General features: G+C 48.6%; 1 protein-coding gene across 1 annotated transcript in view; it reads left to right on the forward strand.

Moving 5' to 3' along the window:
- The first annotated feature begins 247 nt into the window (after positions 1 to 247).
- Positions 248 to 14,652, forward strand: part of EXT1 (exostosin glycosyltransferase 1) — a 286,107-nt gene continuing 271,702 nt past the window's right edge. Inside the window, exon 1 of the mRNA XM_041768881.1 lies at positions 248 to 1,902. Within this exon, the coding sequence (XP_041624815.1) occupies positions 941 to 1,902 (962 nt within the window). The 5' untranslated portion in view covers positions 248 to 940. The remainder of the gene's footprint in view (positions 1,903 to 14,652) is intronic.

Below are 14,652 nucleotides of genomic sequence, written 5' to 3' on the forward strand. Positions count from 1 at the left end.
GGAATGGAATGTGTAAGTGTAACATTCAGAACCGGGTAACACTCGGCGACCGAACGCGGCGGTCGGCGGCGATCGCGCGGGGGCCTGCGAAGCGCCGCTCGGGGCCGGCTCTGCCCGCGGGGAGGACGCGCCGCCGCCGCCGCCGCCGCCGCCGCCGCCGCCGCCGCCGCCTCCGCCTCCTGCAGCCGGGCCGCCGCCGCGCGTCCCGGGGGGGGGGCCGGCCCCGCGAGCGCGGCAGCAGCCGGGGACCCCGCCGGAGCGCCGGGGCCGCCGCGGGAGCGGGCGGAGAGACATGCAGGGATTCGTGAGGTTGCGGCGCCGCAGCTGCAGGATGCACTAGCGCCCGAGCCGGGCAGCGGCCGGCGGCCCCTGGGCGCTCCCGGGCGCTCCGCACGGGCGCGCGGAGGAGGAGGAGGAGCCGGCGAAGTTGCTTTCCCGGGGCTCGTCGTGCGGCGCGCGCTGCCGGGGACCGCGGAGGCACGGGGACCGCCCGCCTCGCCCCGCCTCGCCTCGCCGTCGATCGGGCATCGGCCGCTTTTTTTTCTTTTCTTTTTTTCTTTTTTTTTTTTTGCCTTTCCTTCCTTCCTTCCTTCCTTCCTTCCCCTGCCCCCCTTCTTCCCTCCGTCTCGGTGCATGCAAGAAGATCACCGCCCGCTGCCCGCCCCGCCCGGGGTGAGCGACCCCCGGCCCCGCCTCCCCGCGCCCGTCGTGCAACCGTGCAGAAGCCAAAGATGAGAGACCGGAGGGGAGAAAGTTGAGGAAATCGCCCACATGCGCTGGCTCAGCCCGCGGCTTGGGGAAAGGCGTCCAGAGAAGCGGGGAGCGGGGAGTTTGAAGTCTTCGCCGGCGGGAAGATGGCGGACTGGAGCTGAGCGCGTCGCCTGGGAAACTCGGCCGGGCCCCGTGTTCGCGTACGACCCTCTCGACCCCGGCAGGACACATGCAGGCCAAAAAACGCTACTTCATCCTGCTCTCCGCCGGCTCCTGTCTCGCGCTTTTGTTCTACTTGGGAGGCTTGCAGCTTAGGGCGCCGCGGGGCGCCAGCCCGAGAGAGGAGCGCCGCGGTCGCTATGGCCTGCACCGCGCGAGCCCGGGCCGCCTGCGGCCGCGCCCCCCGGACGCCCTGCGCCCCTTCGCCCCCTGGGACCGGCCGGGCCCCGAGGACGCGGGCGCGCGCGCCTCCCCCCGGCAGAAGCGAGACGCCAACTCGAGCATCTACAGAGGCAAGAAGTGCCGCATGGAGTCCTGCTTCGATTTCGCCCTTTGCGAGAAAAACGGCTTCAAAGTGTACGTGTACCCGCAGCAGAAGGGGGAGAAGATCGCCGAAAGTTACCAAAACATCCTGGCGGCCGTCGAGGGCTCCAGGTTCTACACCTCGGACCCCGGCCAGGCGTGCCTCTTTGTCCTGAGCCTGGACACTTTAGACAGAGACCAGTTGTCACCGCAGTACGTGCACAACCTGAGGTCCAAAGTGCAGAGCCTCCACTTGTGGAACAATGGTAGGAATCACTTGATTTTTAATTTATACTCCGGCACCTGGCCCGACTACACCGAGGACGTGGGGTTTGACATCGGCCAGGCGATGCTGGCCAAAGCCAGCATCAGTACTGAAAACTTCCGACCCAACTTTGATGTCTCCATTCCCCTCTTTTCTAAGGATCACCCCAGGACAGGAGGGGAGAGGGGGTTTTTGAAGTTTAACACCATCCCTCCTCTCAGGAAGTATATGCTGGTATTCAAGGGGAAGAGGTACCTGACAGGGATAGGGTCAGACACCAGGAATGCCTTATATCACGTCCATAACGGAGAGGACGTGGTGCTTCTCACCACCTGCAAGCATGGCAAAGACTGGCAAAAGCACAAGGACTCTCGCTGTGACAGAGACAACACCGAGTATGAGAAGTAAGTGGCTCGGCCTGAAGGCCGCTGCTGCCGGTCAGCCCCGGGCCCTGCCCACCTCAGCCAGGTGTGAGGTTGGGGGTGGGGTGGGGTGGGGTGGGGTGCGGTGGGAGTGGGGCACAGGGGCCCTCTGGCCTCTTCCCTCCTGCCCGGCGGGCGGGGGGGGGGGGCGGGTGCCTGGGACCCAGCAGCCTGGCTCAGGCAGGCGGCTGGGAGCTGGGGGCCGAGAGTTTGAGCTGCTCGGGCCAGGGGAGAAGCCCAGAGCACTTTCCCGGGCCAAGTAGGCGACAGTGTCTCCCTCTTGCTTGGAAACCCTGCAGGGCCATGTGTGTCTGTGAAAGGTGTGGCTTTGATCCAAGTTTGGGAGCTGTGCTTCACCAGCGGGTGCGGCAGGGTGTCTGCGAGGAGGTGCAGGGACCCCCGAGGGGGCTCTGAGGCCACCCACCGCCTCGCGCAGACCTTCCCCCAAGGTTGATGCTTTCTTTGCTCTTCTCAGGAGCGGGGCGGGGGGGGGGGGGTGTCCTGCTTTCCCGGGAATTCCCCAGGCTCCGATTGTCCGTTCCCGAACGCCTTCAGTTTATGTTAGCGGTGCAAGTGTTTTAATTTAAGCTACTAAACTTTCTTGTGCCTGTCTCCTCCCTACCCTCCGTGGCACTGACTTTTGCGAAGGGAGACCTCGAGCTGATGCAGGCCTGCGATCATTCATTCATTCATTCATTCGTGTATGTGTGTTTGCACGTTTGTATCCCATCTCCTTCCTAGGGAGAGGCTGTTTTTAAAATCTGGGCCTCAGCCCCTCTGGCTGTAAACTCCAGTCGCTAATTTAGATTTTCCTTTTTCCCTTTTGTCTTTATTATTTGCATGTAAATCGGAGACTGTTACTCTCTGAATGGGCTGGAGATGCCTCCTCACCCTCCGTAGTGAGGCTAGTTTTGTCCAGTTGCTAAGTAACCGAGTCGGATACTTTGTAGCCTCCCTTTCTCTTCCTTTTCCTTCCAGGGACGGTAACCGACTCCCGGGATTTGGGGTCAAAGCCGGCTTCCTCAAATCCGCCTTAGCCTGAGCTCGGGCGGGTCGGTTTCCGAGTGGCTGGGGTCGGAGCCCCAGACCCTCAACTTCTGTCTGGCTGTGAAAGAGTTAGTGAGCTCCTACGGTGCATTTCCACGTTACGCCAGTTAAGAAGCAGAGCAGCCTTGTGCTGCCCAGGGAAGGAAGGGGAACCTCGCAGCTGAGTACAAGAGGAACTGGCAGAGGTTGGCAGATTTTGCAATTGATTCATGAGATGCAGAATAGGGGAGACGCTTCGCAAACCTGATTGGCACAGGGAGGGCCGTGGTGGGAAGGCAGCCCTGAAAATGAAAGGTTTGATTGTTGTCCGTGGATTTCCTCAGACACTCAGGCCTCTGTGGGAGGGACTGGAAGGGAAATTAAAGTCCCCCTGTACTCGGTCATAGACACTAGAGGAGCGGGGCTCAGGCGCTCGGCTTCCCCAGCCCCCACACCTCTTGCCTTCCCAGCGCAGGAAGACCCGAGGCTGGGCTCAGTCGTGGATAATCTGTATTTTACTCTGCTTCGGGGGCAGTTAGGTGTGAATGCTGGGTTCATTTGCAGTGGATTAAAATTTTCTCACAAGAGAAACAAATTGTGGTCAGTAAATAAACTGCTTTGTTTACACGACATTTACATTGACCTGTTCCTGTGGGTGCCCGTAGGAAAGAAAATGCTTATAGCCTTTCAGGAATTTCTTTGTCTGGCTTGTGCTGGAGTAACTCGAGATGAAGTCTAACCTTTCCGTGTCTTCTAAGGCAGTCTCACCCGAATTTTGTGGAAGGTTTCCGGTGGTCCTCATTCTCCCAGAGGACCTGGAGCTGAGTTCTGAGCTTAGGGAATCGGGGATTTATACATCTATTCGGGAAACGCGCCTCCATCCAATAAAACGATCGTCTCTCTTTTTTTTTTTTTTTCCCACCTCCTCCTTCCCCAGATAAATATTTCATCTCTATATTCTCTGCCGAAGCGTTTGCTAGAGCTTGGCAGTGAAAGGAGGAGGAGCTGGTTTCATAGAACCTCTAATTTTTGCCAATTAAATCTAACTAATTTTTGACCTCTTTGGGATGGGGCCAGGAAATCTGACACCCGTACTCTTGTTTTGGGTGTGTGTTTAAAGACCACAAGGGGTCAGGCCCTCAGGATTGGGGCTCATCTGAAACGTGGCATTTTTGTCAGGAAAGCAAGTTTGCTCTTTCTTCCGAGCAGGGATTTCTTTAGCAGAGTCCCTCCTGGATGTTTTTCACGGTCCCCCTTTGCACACTTTTCAGCTCTGACCTTGTTCAGTAGGACGGGACAGTGCTGTGGAACCTTCATGCCCATTAGCCTGGTCTTCCTGGAGTTTTACCTCCTTCCTCTCATTGGGTTATCAGAACCCTTGATAATTGAGATATAGTGCTTGCAAACATTATTGCCTTTTGCTGTCGACTTTTGAATTTCGAAGCACATGACGATGAAGACTGAGCTCGGAAACACAGTGACAGTGCTCATGCCCAGCGAGCCACCGTGCACTGTGCTGGAAACCAGCGGCAACCCCTTCACGCCCTGTTGTGTTCTGTAAGTCAGTCTGGCATATGTGAGGTGCAGAGCTCCAGCCCACTGCTGATCTCTCTCCAGGGTCTTAGAGAAGGAAGTGATATTGAGGTTAGGTCTATACAAGTCATGTAAGTCTGACCTCTCATACTTGACTCATAGTGTGACTTTTGATTTATTACCTCGAGTGTCAGCTTATCCTTCTGTGGAATGGGTTTGCGGGTGCTTCAGGGGCGCTGGACGCTTTCACTTGGAAATGGCTTATAAAGACGCGATCAGTTTTCCTCCACTTGTCTTCTTCATTAGCAGGTGCCTGTGAAACATCTTCAGTTTAATTTGCTGCCACCAGCAGCCTACATAGAAGTTTGCTCTGGACTTCTGAGGTCTGATAATTAGATTGAAAATTTATGGTGTCATGGCCTTGTAAGGATACTGCAGAAGTGTACCAACTTAAAAAAAGAAATAGTTGCTCTTCGTGGAACCTAGCCTTATGTGATGGCGAAGAAATAGTGCTAAGTGGTTGAGGACTTGCAGCTCATCTGCACTTTTGTGAAAATCAGACGTTCATTAATGAAAGTATCAAGGAGCTGCACAGAATGAGCTTTTCTCTTGTAACAGCAATATTTTTGAGCCAGACTTCCAGGATTATATTAAAACGTCCATTTTCGCGACACCCATAATTAATTTTCACCAGTTACATATATTAACAGATGTAGGTGATACTGGCTAAAATAAGTTGCTGCAGTGATTACATGATTTGTAGTGAGGCTTTAGAGAAATTCTGTTTTACTCCTTTGAGCTTCTTATGCACCCTTAGAAAACTATGGTTTTTTTGCATGAACTTCATAGTTCAAATCCCTTCAAAGGGCATTATTGTGAAGCTTCAAATTTGGCTTTCTGAAATGGAAGAAAGAGAAGGAAATGAGAGGTGGCTTCTATCTTTGACCCCTCCAAGGAAAGCAGCGGTGAATATTTTAAGCAGCTCTTCTGGGAATAGGCAGGATTTTGTGCAGGCCTTTTTGCTATCTTTTCCTGTGTTTGCTGAAGGTGTAACTCACAATCTTGGTATTTTTAAGGGTCCTGGAGCTAAGTGATCATTCAGCTTCCAGTATCCTCATTTTACAGATGTGGAAATGGAAGGATAGAATGTCTAAGGGATTTGCTTAAGGTGGAAAAAAAAAAATGGTTGTTGGTGGGGGCGTGGGTGGGTCGCCAGCCCTTGAATGCAGGCCTTCTGAATTTTCCCCCTTGACATTCAGTGTTCCATCTTCAATTACAGATACACTTGAAAGCTTTCCAGCTGCTGGGAGATCCTTACTGATGCTCTTTCTTAGGGGATTTCTCTTGGAAACCTTTGGGGAGCTGATGAAGACCTTGGACAAACTTTGAAGGAAAAAATAATCACCCCAAAACCCCCATACGTGCACCATTTGTCATAGAATTTTAAGAGTTGATCCACAGCCGCATCGTTAGACTTTCAAATTCTGGCTCTAGGGCTTACCTTCTGCTAACTAAGGTGTAGGTCCCTGAAGCTGTTTCGTCAAAGTAGAAGGTTTTTGGACCTTTCAATTTGGCCTCAAGGGATTGAGGGAATAGAGTGTGAATTTGCCTAATGATAAGGTGAATACAGATGTGTTCATAGGAAAAGAAAATGTGCACAAGTAATCATTTTAAATGATTACTTGTTTATTTCCCATCATCCCAAACTATATTAACAGACCTCTGGAGCAAGTTCATGATCCAGCCGTGAACCTTAGGTGAATGTTTTCCTCCTCTAAAATGAAAGGCGGAAATTGTGCTTCTTAGGTTTTTAAAATACGAGTGCCTCTCCCCCCAGAGTTGTATGATAGCACAAAAACATTTCTAAAATAAACCATACAAGCACAGTTTAAAAATAAAGATAGGGAACATTATGCAAAATTATGAAATTGGCAAGGGTGTCTTCTTGCACCAAGGTTCTAGGCCTCTCTGCTACCCTTAACCTCCACCTGAACTTGTTTTCTGGAGAGGACCTGGGAGCCTCATTTACAAGGAATCCTCCAAATAGAGGTAGGCGTGCTGTGTGTTACCTCTGGGGTCATTTACGAATTGCTTGAGTCCAGTTCAACAACCACCTCGGTTTAGAGTAGAATCTGACCCACACCAGGAGCCTGCAGGATTGTGTCATACAGCGAGTGGCTTGGACAGGCCCTCCTGAGGGAAGGCCACCTTTGGTTCTCCTGAGTGTGCCAGTGACTTTAGCTAGCACAGACTTGGCAGAGGGGGAGCTGTGCCTCCCTCAGGTGGCGATTGTTGTCTTTGGCCTGTCCGAGGCCTGTAGCTCTGCCTCCCCAGAACACTGAGAAAATGACCTCAGTATGCTAATATCACACCAAAGGTTGCACTTGATCCATCCTGGCTTCTTGGCTGCTTTGCTCCAACCACGTTTCACGGTGTCCTGCGAGGCCATTTTACAGGTGTGTACACTGAGATCAGCTGTGGGAAGGTGGTTGGTCTACTGTGGCACAGCTCCGTAAGTGGCTGACCCGAGGCCACAGGCCTAAGTGTTTTGGTTCCAGTTCTCTTGTTCTCACCAGGGCCTGCTGCCACCAGAGGGAAGCAGGTCAGGCCAGGTGGTCACTGGCCTCTGCGGTCTCCTGAGCATGTTCCATGTGCAAACGTGAACAGTGGCCTCACGTTTCCATGAGCTCAGTGATATTGCTTTTATTTAGAAGCTCTTCCACTTGTGACCAAATTCTTTGACTAACCAGGCCCTCCCTCAACACTGGAAGATCTGTCGAGCACCTGTTACTGGAATTCACCTTTATTAGCTCCTTTCAGCCTTTCAACAACAGTGTGAGGTGGGTTAAGTCCCCATTTTACAGATTCAGGTGCAGGCCTAAGAGCTTAAAGGAGCCCAGAGTCGCAAACCTGGTGAATAATAAATAATGGTGTCATAACTGGGGACCTTGGATTCCCACTTTGGTTCTTTTTCCCCTCCACACACTGTTACTGCCTTAAAGAATCTAATGAAGTCTCCACCTGTTCTGATGTTATTTATTAGTGAGTTTAGTGTGATTCAGGTGTTTGTATATCATATCTTTTTTTCCACTCCTTTTTAAAATATGCTTCCCAAGGAAAAAAATTGATCTCACAGTTATATCACCTAGGTGGCTCTTAATTTTGACATTTAGGCATTGAACTCCTTCACCACTTCCCATTATAACTTTGTCTATGCAGATTCTGCTTTTAAGTCTCTCTCAGAGCTCTCCTAAGAAAAGGAAGGAGGAGGACTGTGTGACCTTTGCCCTCACCCATAGTGTGCAGGGTGTCCCGCTCTGGTTGCAGGTGAACTGCGAGACAGATGAGACAGCAGTGGCTGTTGCCCTGGGGAAGGAGGTGAACAGCATGTTCCGGTAGGAATGGAAGACCCAATGGAAGTTTCCATTTCTGACAGAATGGGCCAGGTTTCTGGAACGCCTCACACCACTGCTCCCAGGTCCTCAAGCTCCCTAAAGAAGAAGAGTGCTTAGAAAGTTATAAAAGCTATACAGACAGTGGCTTTTGTGGCAAATTGGGGGGAAATAGAGAAGGTATACATGTTAAAAATTAATTTTTTTCTCTCACCTCCTTGATAAGAGCTCCCCATTATAAGGACTGACCACTATGATTGAGCTTCGGTGTATATCGGCCTGTTATACATATATGCCTTTTGATTATATCATTCTATCTCTGTGGATCCAAGTACCTCGTAGAGATATGATAATTATCATTTAATTAATAGTAAGTAAATAGTGCATTCAACACATTTTCCTTAAGTGCGTTGTTTGTGCCAGACTCACGGGCATTGGAGCTGGGGCTGCAGTAGTGAACACCACACACTTGACCCCTCTCCTCTCACCATTCTAGTCTATCGGGTTTGCAGTCAGACTTCAGATGTATTTTTGCATGTTGCTTTTTTTCTCAACATTACCCAAGAACATTTTCCACTCCTGCTAAATAGGAAAATCCTATTAAAATATTAAACTAGGATTTAAAAAAAATAAAATATTGAAATAGGATTTTAATGGCTACATGTTTTTTTACTAACTCCTAGCTCATACCATAGTTTATTTAAACATTTGCATTTTAAGAGATTTGTTGTTTATTGTTTTTCGTTTCTATTATATAAGAGTTTTTTAGTGTTTTTATCATAAGTAAGTCTGTGATGATTATCCCTTGAGTATGGAGCAGTTGTCTTTTTCATGGTCAGGTCTCTTGGAGAACAACACAGAACCCCCCTACCCTGCACCTCCCCAACCCCATCTTTTTGAGAGGAACAGCTATTTTTGAGGTGAGGCTCAGCACCCATTTGGTGAAGTAGCCATCATTAAAGACTGCTTAGATAAACATTTGTAGGTGTTAATTGGTCCTGCAGGGGGTCTTTGAAGCTCCCACAGCTTCTCTTCCCTTTGAAGTTTTGTTTTTGCCTGAGCCGAGAACCTCCGGGATCCCTTAGCAAGCAGGCCCCCTCCGCCTTGGCTCCTCACTGTGCGGCCTTGCCTGGGCGTTGGGACCCGCAGCCTGCCCTGCTGGGTGCCGGCCCTCGGCCAGCGACTCAGCACAGCCCCGGCTCTGTTCCCTGGGGTTGTTGACTCCCTGGCGCACGGGGGTGAGTTGGGGGCAAGTCTCTCCCCTGGGCATCCAGTTAAAGTCTGGACTCTAAGTGCCAATGAGACAACTCTTCTAATTGATTGAAAAACTGAGACTGAGCGACGCCTGGGTGGCGTGATCCGGGGTCCTGGGATTGAGTCCTGCGTGGGGCTCCCCGCAGGGAGCCTGCTTCTCCCTCTGCCTGTGTCTCTGCCTCTCTCTGTGTGTCTCTCATGAATAAATAAATAAAATCTTAAAAAAAAAAAGACACAAAACGAGACGAAAATCAAAAGCCAACCGACAGTTTATGGTCTTGTTACATTCAGGGCTTGTGTTGCATCTCATTGCTTTCAGCAGTAATGCGAGGCGTGGGGTTACTGTCCTTGTTGTGTGTGCCCTCTGGTCTTCTTGGAGAACCTTTAGAAGGCAGCCTGTGAGCCCAGACTGAGGAAGGAAGTGACCCCCACAGACGGGGTGCCTGACCCCTGCCTCAGTTTCCACACCTGCGAGTGGAGATCCTGACCTGTGCCTCCCAGGGTCCTGGAGGGGTGCCGGTGAGGCCGAAGGGATGCACATTCCTTGTAAATGCTAATGCGTTCTGCAGGGTGGTGGTATTATTAAGAACCGGCTTCCTGCCCTTTTCTAATCAACCACAGTGGTTTGCTTAGTTTCATAACATGGCTCTTCTTAACTAAGCCACAGAAATAACTCTGTTCCTCTTTTCCTCGGTGCCTAATCCCCGGGAAATTGTGATCAGTGCCCTGGAAGCACAGCTCTTGTGTCCATGGGCTGTGGAAAGAGCTCCCTGCGGCCCTCCCGCTGGAGCAGGCAGGTGGCCTGGGCAGGAGAGGGTGGTCTCTGGGGCAGTCAGGCACTTCCTTGACCTCATATCCTCCAGGTTCCCTGGCTGGCTGCTCAGTGAATGCAGGTGACTTTTTTTTCTTTTTCTTTTTCTTTTCTTTTCTTTTCCTTTTTTTTTTTTTTTTTTTTTTTTTTTTGCGGTGGACTTGTGTGGTTGAGGGTGACATTTGGAGGCACTTGTCCTATGGAGCTCAGTTCCTCAGTAGCCTCCCTGGGCTCTTTCGGCAGGCCCTGAAGTTCCCAAAAAGCAGAAGAGTACCCAGGCCACTTTAAGTCACTGGATTTATTTGAGGGGACGTGGAACAGACGCCGATCTGGAACTGCTCCAGTAGGTTCTCAGAACTCAGCACAATACCTGTCTTCCCATCGGGGCCTTCCTATCTCCCTTGGCTAGCACCACTGCCCCTGTGTATGTGTGCCAGCTACTGCCCGGGCTTTTCTGAAAACTCTACCTGGGCCCAGGAGGAAGGTGGTCTGATTGGCTTTACTGTTCATCGTTTCTCCTTCTAGGGAGAGCCATTCACATGAGGCCACATCTCGGGTATGGCGGTGATCTCATCAGTTAAAAGACTGCCCTGCCACATTGCCACTCGTGATTTAATTGGCCATCCTTTTGCAAAGAACCAGCCTAAAGTTGTTTCCTGGAACAGGGGACTGTGGTTAGGGGAAGTTGGCTGTGGCAGGCACTGTTGAAGCCATATCCTGTTGGCATGACATATTTGAGCCCAGTTGATGATGATGATAATAGCAGTAGCAGCTAATATTTCTTAAGAGTGTTCTGGGTACCTGGTAATGGGCAATATCTTCTTTAGCCTTTATGTTTTTTTTGTCTAAAATAACGTATTTTAGATGCAGAGGATCTTTATAAGTGACTTGCCTGAGAGCACAGAGCGGGGTTATGAGCCGGGCCCCTCTCGCTGCTGAACCTCCATTCTTCCATACGTCACCTGTCCTGCACAGCTGGAATGGAAGTCATCCACACACTCACGATCCATAGGGTCGTTGATTGAGCATCACTTGGACTTCTCCCCTAGTATTTATTTAATCTTACTGTAGAGGGACAGTTCTGACCAGTTCGGTGATCTCCTTTCCCAGCCCATGGTAGGTTAGAGGCAGTACGTTTTAAAACGAGAGGGATTCTTACAGACAGATCTAGGAAGAAGGGACAGCTGGCAACCTGAATGTGAGGAAGTAGGCCAGGAAATTATCAAATGTAATACCCAGAAGAAGTAAAGAAGCACTGCAATTTGAGAACAGCTGGCCCAGGGCCCGGGAGTGTGTCCTGAAGACTCCTGAGTGTGCCTGCAAGCCCCACCACCTAGAGCCGTGCCTGTCACCGAGCAGAGCTCCTGTAAATATTTGATGAACTACATACACCACAGTGCAGTGTTGACCGTGAGCCATCATTTGTGTACACTGTCCTTTGTTAAAGAAAGTAGAGGAACAAGTAATGCATTTTAGAACTTCTTTAACCCTGATGGTTAAAACAAAAATATTTTGCTGCTCCGAAGAGTAAGTTCTCTGTTTGAATGCTTGTCTACCAAGCCCAGCCAGTTCTCCAAGGGCCCTAGATACATGGGGCGTCCTCTGAGTTAGCATTGGATTTCTGGTGTTTGTTGCTAACTCAGATTTCTTGGGTTTTATGACACATATCAGTACTTTAAAGTTATGAGAAATGAAAAGTTTCCTGGTATTGCGGTGTGGGCCTGTGACGGTAGCTACTCTTGATTGACTGATACCCAGGATGACTTGGGCTGTGGGCTCAGGTGAGAGAGTGGCCCTGGGCCGCTGCTGGCCAGCTTGCCCCTCCCCAGGTCTCGTACCTAGAGGTTGGAGATTGGGGAAGGAAGGTGCCCTGGAGAGGGGAGGGACATCAAGTCTGGTGCTTGTCCTGGCAGGCGTGTTGGAGCAGAGAACCTCAGCTTGCTTTGCCTCTTCCACCCTCCTAGGGGTGCCCAGGATGGGAACCAGTGGGTGGAGGTATAAGATGGATGTCACACTTCCTACATATGGTCTAGCACCTTGTCAGATTGGTGGAAATCATCCGTAGCACCACTGACAAATGTCACCGTGTCACCACCCCAGCTGAACCTGGCCTGGAGGCTTCTTGACAGTTCGTTCACATGATCATCAAGGTACAGGTGTTGTGGTCTGCCTACCTGGCCATCCCCAGCCCCGTGGCAGAGACCACTCCTCCTCCTTCATCTTCCTACATACCCTCTTCTGTCTTTCTTGGAAAACTATCCCCCTGCTCCATTTTTCTTCTTCAAGAGTTACTTCCTGATGCCTCAGTGTTGGTCAGATCCCCCCAATAATGTGTTCAAATAGAACATCTAATGCTTGGCTGCAGCTCTGGTTTTATATTCTTTTAACTCTTTTTTTTTCTTTTTTGTTAGTAGATTGTACAGGCCCCATGGCAGGATTAGTGTTGACTTTTCGTTAATTTCCTCAACAGATAGGTACTGAGCACCTACTGTGTGCAGGCAGTGGGGATTCAGCAGTGAACAGAACATCCCTGCCCTCTAGATGCTCACCATCTGTCACCTGGCCAGAGGCTGATACCTACCAGCGATGGTGTATATTAGAAGGTGCTAGATGCTGCAAAGAAAAGCAGCGCATGGAAAGGGGTAAGGGCTGTGGATCTCAGCCTGGGGAGTTTCTGGAAATGGGGCTTGGACCCTACCTGTGGCCAGGCGACTCTCCGGGGTGAAGTTCCAGGTTTTTAAAAAGCTCACCTGGGGATTTGGGGGCACTGTGAGAGTAGGGGTGAAGAAGGGTTTTTGAGTGTTAAATATGGAGGGGAAGGAAAGCCTTGTTGGGAAGGTGATGTTGCACTCTGTGGCCCTTATATATCTTCGTAGCTGGCACCAAGCCTGACCCACCCATACCAGGCACTCAGTGTTGGATACATGAAAACAACTTCTATTTACTTAACTAATGGCAGTGTTACCACTGCTGACCTTGTATTCAAAGTACCGTGTATTCAAAGTACCGATTCTCTAGCTGAAATGCTCTGGTTTACAGCACAGGTCTCCCCCATGTGTCCTCTGGGTTCATTGGATCATTTGCTGATCCAGCCTAGAGTTTTTTTTTTTTTTTTTCTAATTTTTAGAAAACAATATTTTCTTTTAAGTAATCTCTAATGTCCCACATGGGGCTTGAACTCACGACCTGGAGATTAAGAGTCTCATGCTTGGCCAAATAAGCCAGCCAGGTGTCCCTTTCATTTTCATTTTCTTCCAATAGACTTTGTAACCCCTAGGGTATTTTTTTCTTTAGTTTTTAAAAAAATCTTTTTTTTCCTTCCCTCCCTCCTTCTTTTCTTTTTTCTTTTCTTTTCTTTTCTTTCTTTTCTTTTCTTTTCTTTCTTTCTTTTCTTTTCTTTTCTTTTCTTTCTTTTTTTCCCCTTTCTTTCCTTTCTTTCTCTGTTCTGTTGGGTAAGAGTATCAGTGAAACTAAATTTTAGTATGTGTGCTGCCGAAGCAAGCACTCAGTAAAACCAAATTAAAATGAACTGAGGGAGTTTGCTGCATAATATGAACCCAAAGAATTGATTGCTATAGGAGAAACCATTATGACCTTTCTATTATTTAATTTTAACAGTCTATAGATATTGGGACTTTCTGCCCCTCCTTCCTTGCAATTTTTCTCCCAGCTGGTCGGTGGAATATAACTTTTGGCATGCATTTTTTTTGCTCAGGTTACATCCAAATTCTGTTAACCGCTATTGAAGTATTGCCCCAGAGTATATAAAAACATAGTGCTTAATTGAGCTATCAGGCTCCTAATGAATTCATACTGAGATTTATCATTTAATTAAAGAGCAGAGGGGGAAAAAAAAGCAAAGGAAAGGTGTATGATTGTTTCTCTCACTGGCCTCCATTTCCTGTGTTTAAAATCTCCTGGTTTGTTTGTGTTAGCTCGTCCAGGGGAGAGCGAGTACAAGTGCTCAAGGTATATGGATAAAATGGAGGATACAGTAATTCACAATTATTTCTAATAGGTTTTAAAAATTGTTTCAGATTTGGTGGCAATCATTACGGCACTTGATTAAATATGAATTATGTTATATATTTTTACAAAGCTCTCGGTGAGGTCATTCTCCAAAATTATTTCTAGGTCTGTATATATAAGCCAATCTGAAAATCTAATCACAGGGAATCTGATACTGAAATGCTTTTGCTTTACTGAGAGGCAGAGAATAATTTTTTCTTGAAAACACCATTTCTTATATCCTACGTGCTCCTTTAAAATTCACACTGCGTTAAAAAAGCTACCTTTAAGCAACACCTTTCATGATAACTGCATTTTTAAGTACGCAAGTATAATGTTGCAAACCTGTAAATGTAGGGCAATCTTTTATTGATTCAAAGAGTGGAAATGTGGAATATTTTCTGTATTTAGGTTGTAGAGTTATATTACATGTTTTTTTTTTTTAAAATGAACAGTATTTAATGTTAAGATAAAATTTCAGTACCTCAATGTTTAGTATAGTTAAAAGACAGAGTAGTATTTCCCTGTACTTACTTTAGATTTAGCCATGTGTAAGAAGTAACCTAAGTGGGATAAAAGAGGCCAACAAGATTAAATATCAGAACAGATCCTTTTTTAAATTGAGGTGTAATTGACATTTAACACTGTATTCGTTTTAGGTATATAGCTTAATGATTTGATGTACAGCAATTTTTTTCTTGTGATGAG

The sequence above is a fragment of the Vulpes lagopus genome, chromosome 9, assembly GCF_018345385.1.
Source record: "Vulpes lagopus strain Blue_001 chromosome 9, ASM1834538v1, whole genome shotgun sequence".
In the NCBI taxonomy this organism is placed as follows: Eukaryota; Metazoa; Chordata; class Mammalia; order Carnivora; family Canidae; genus Vulpes; species Vulpes lagopus.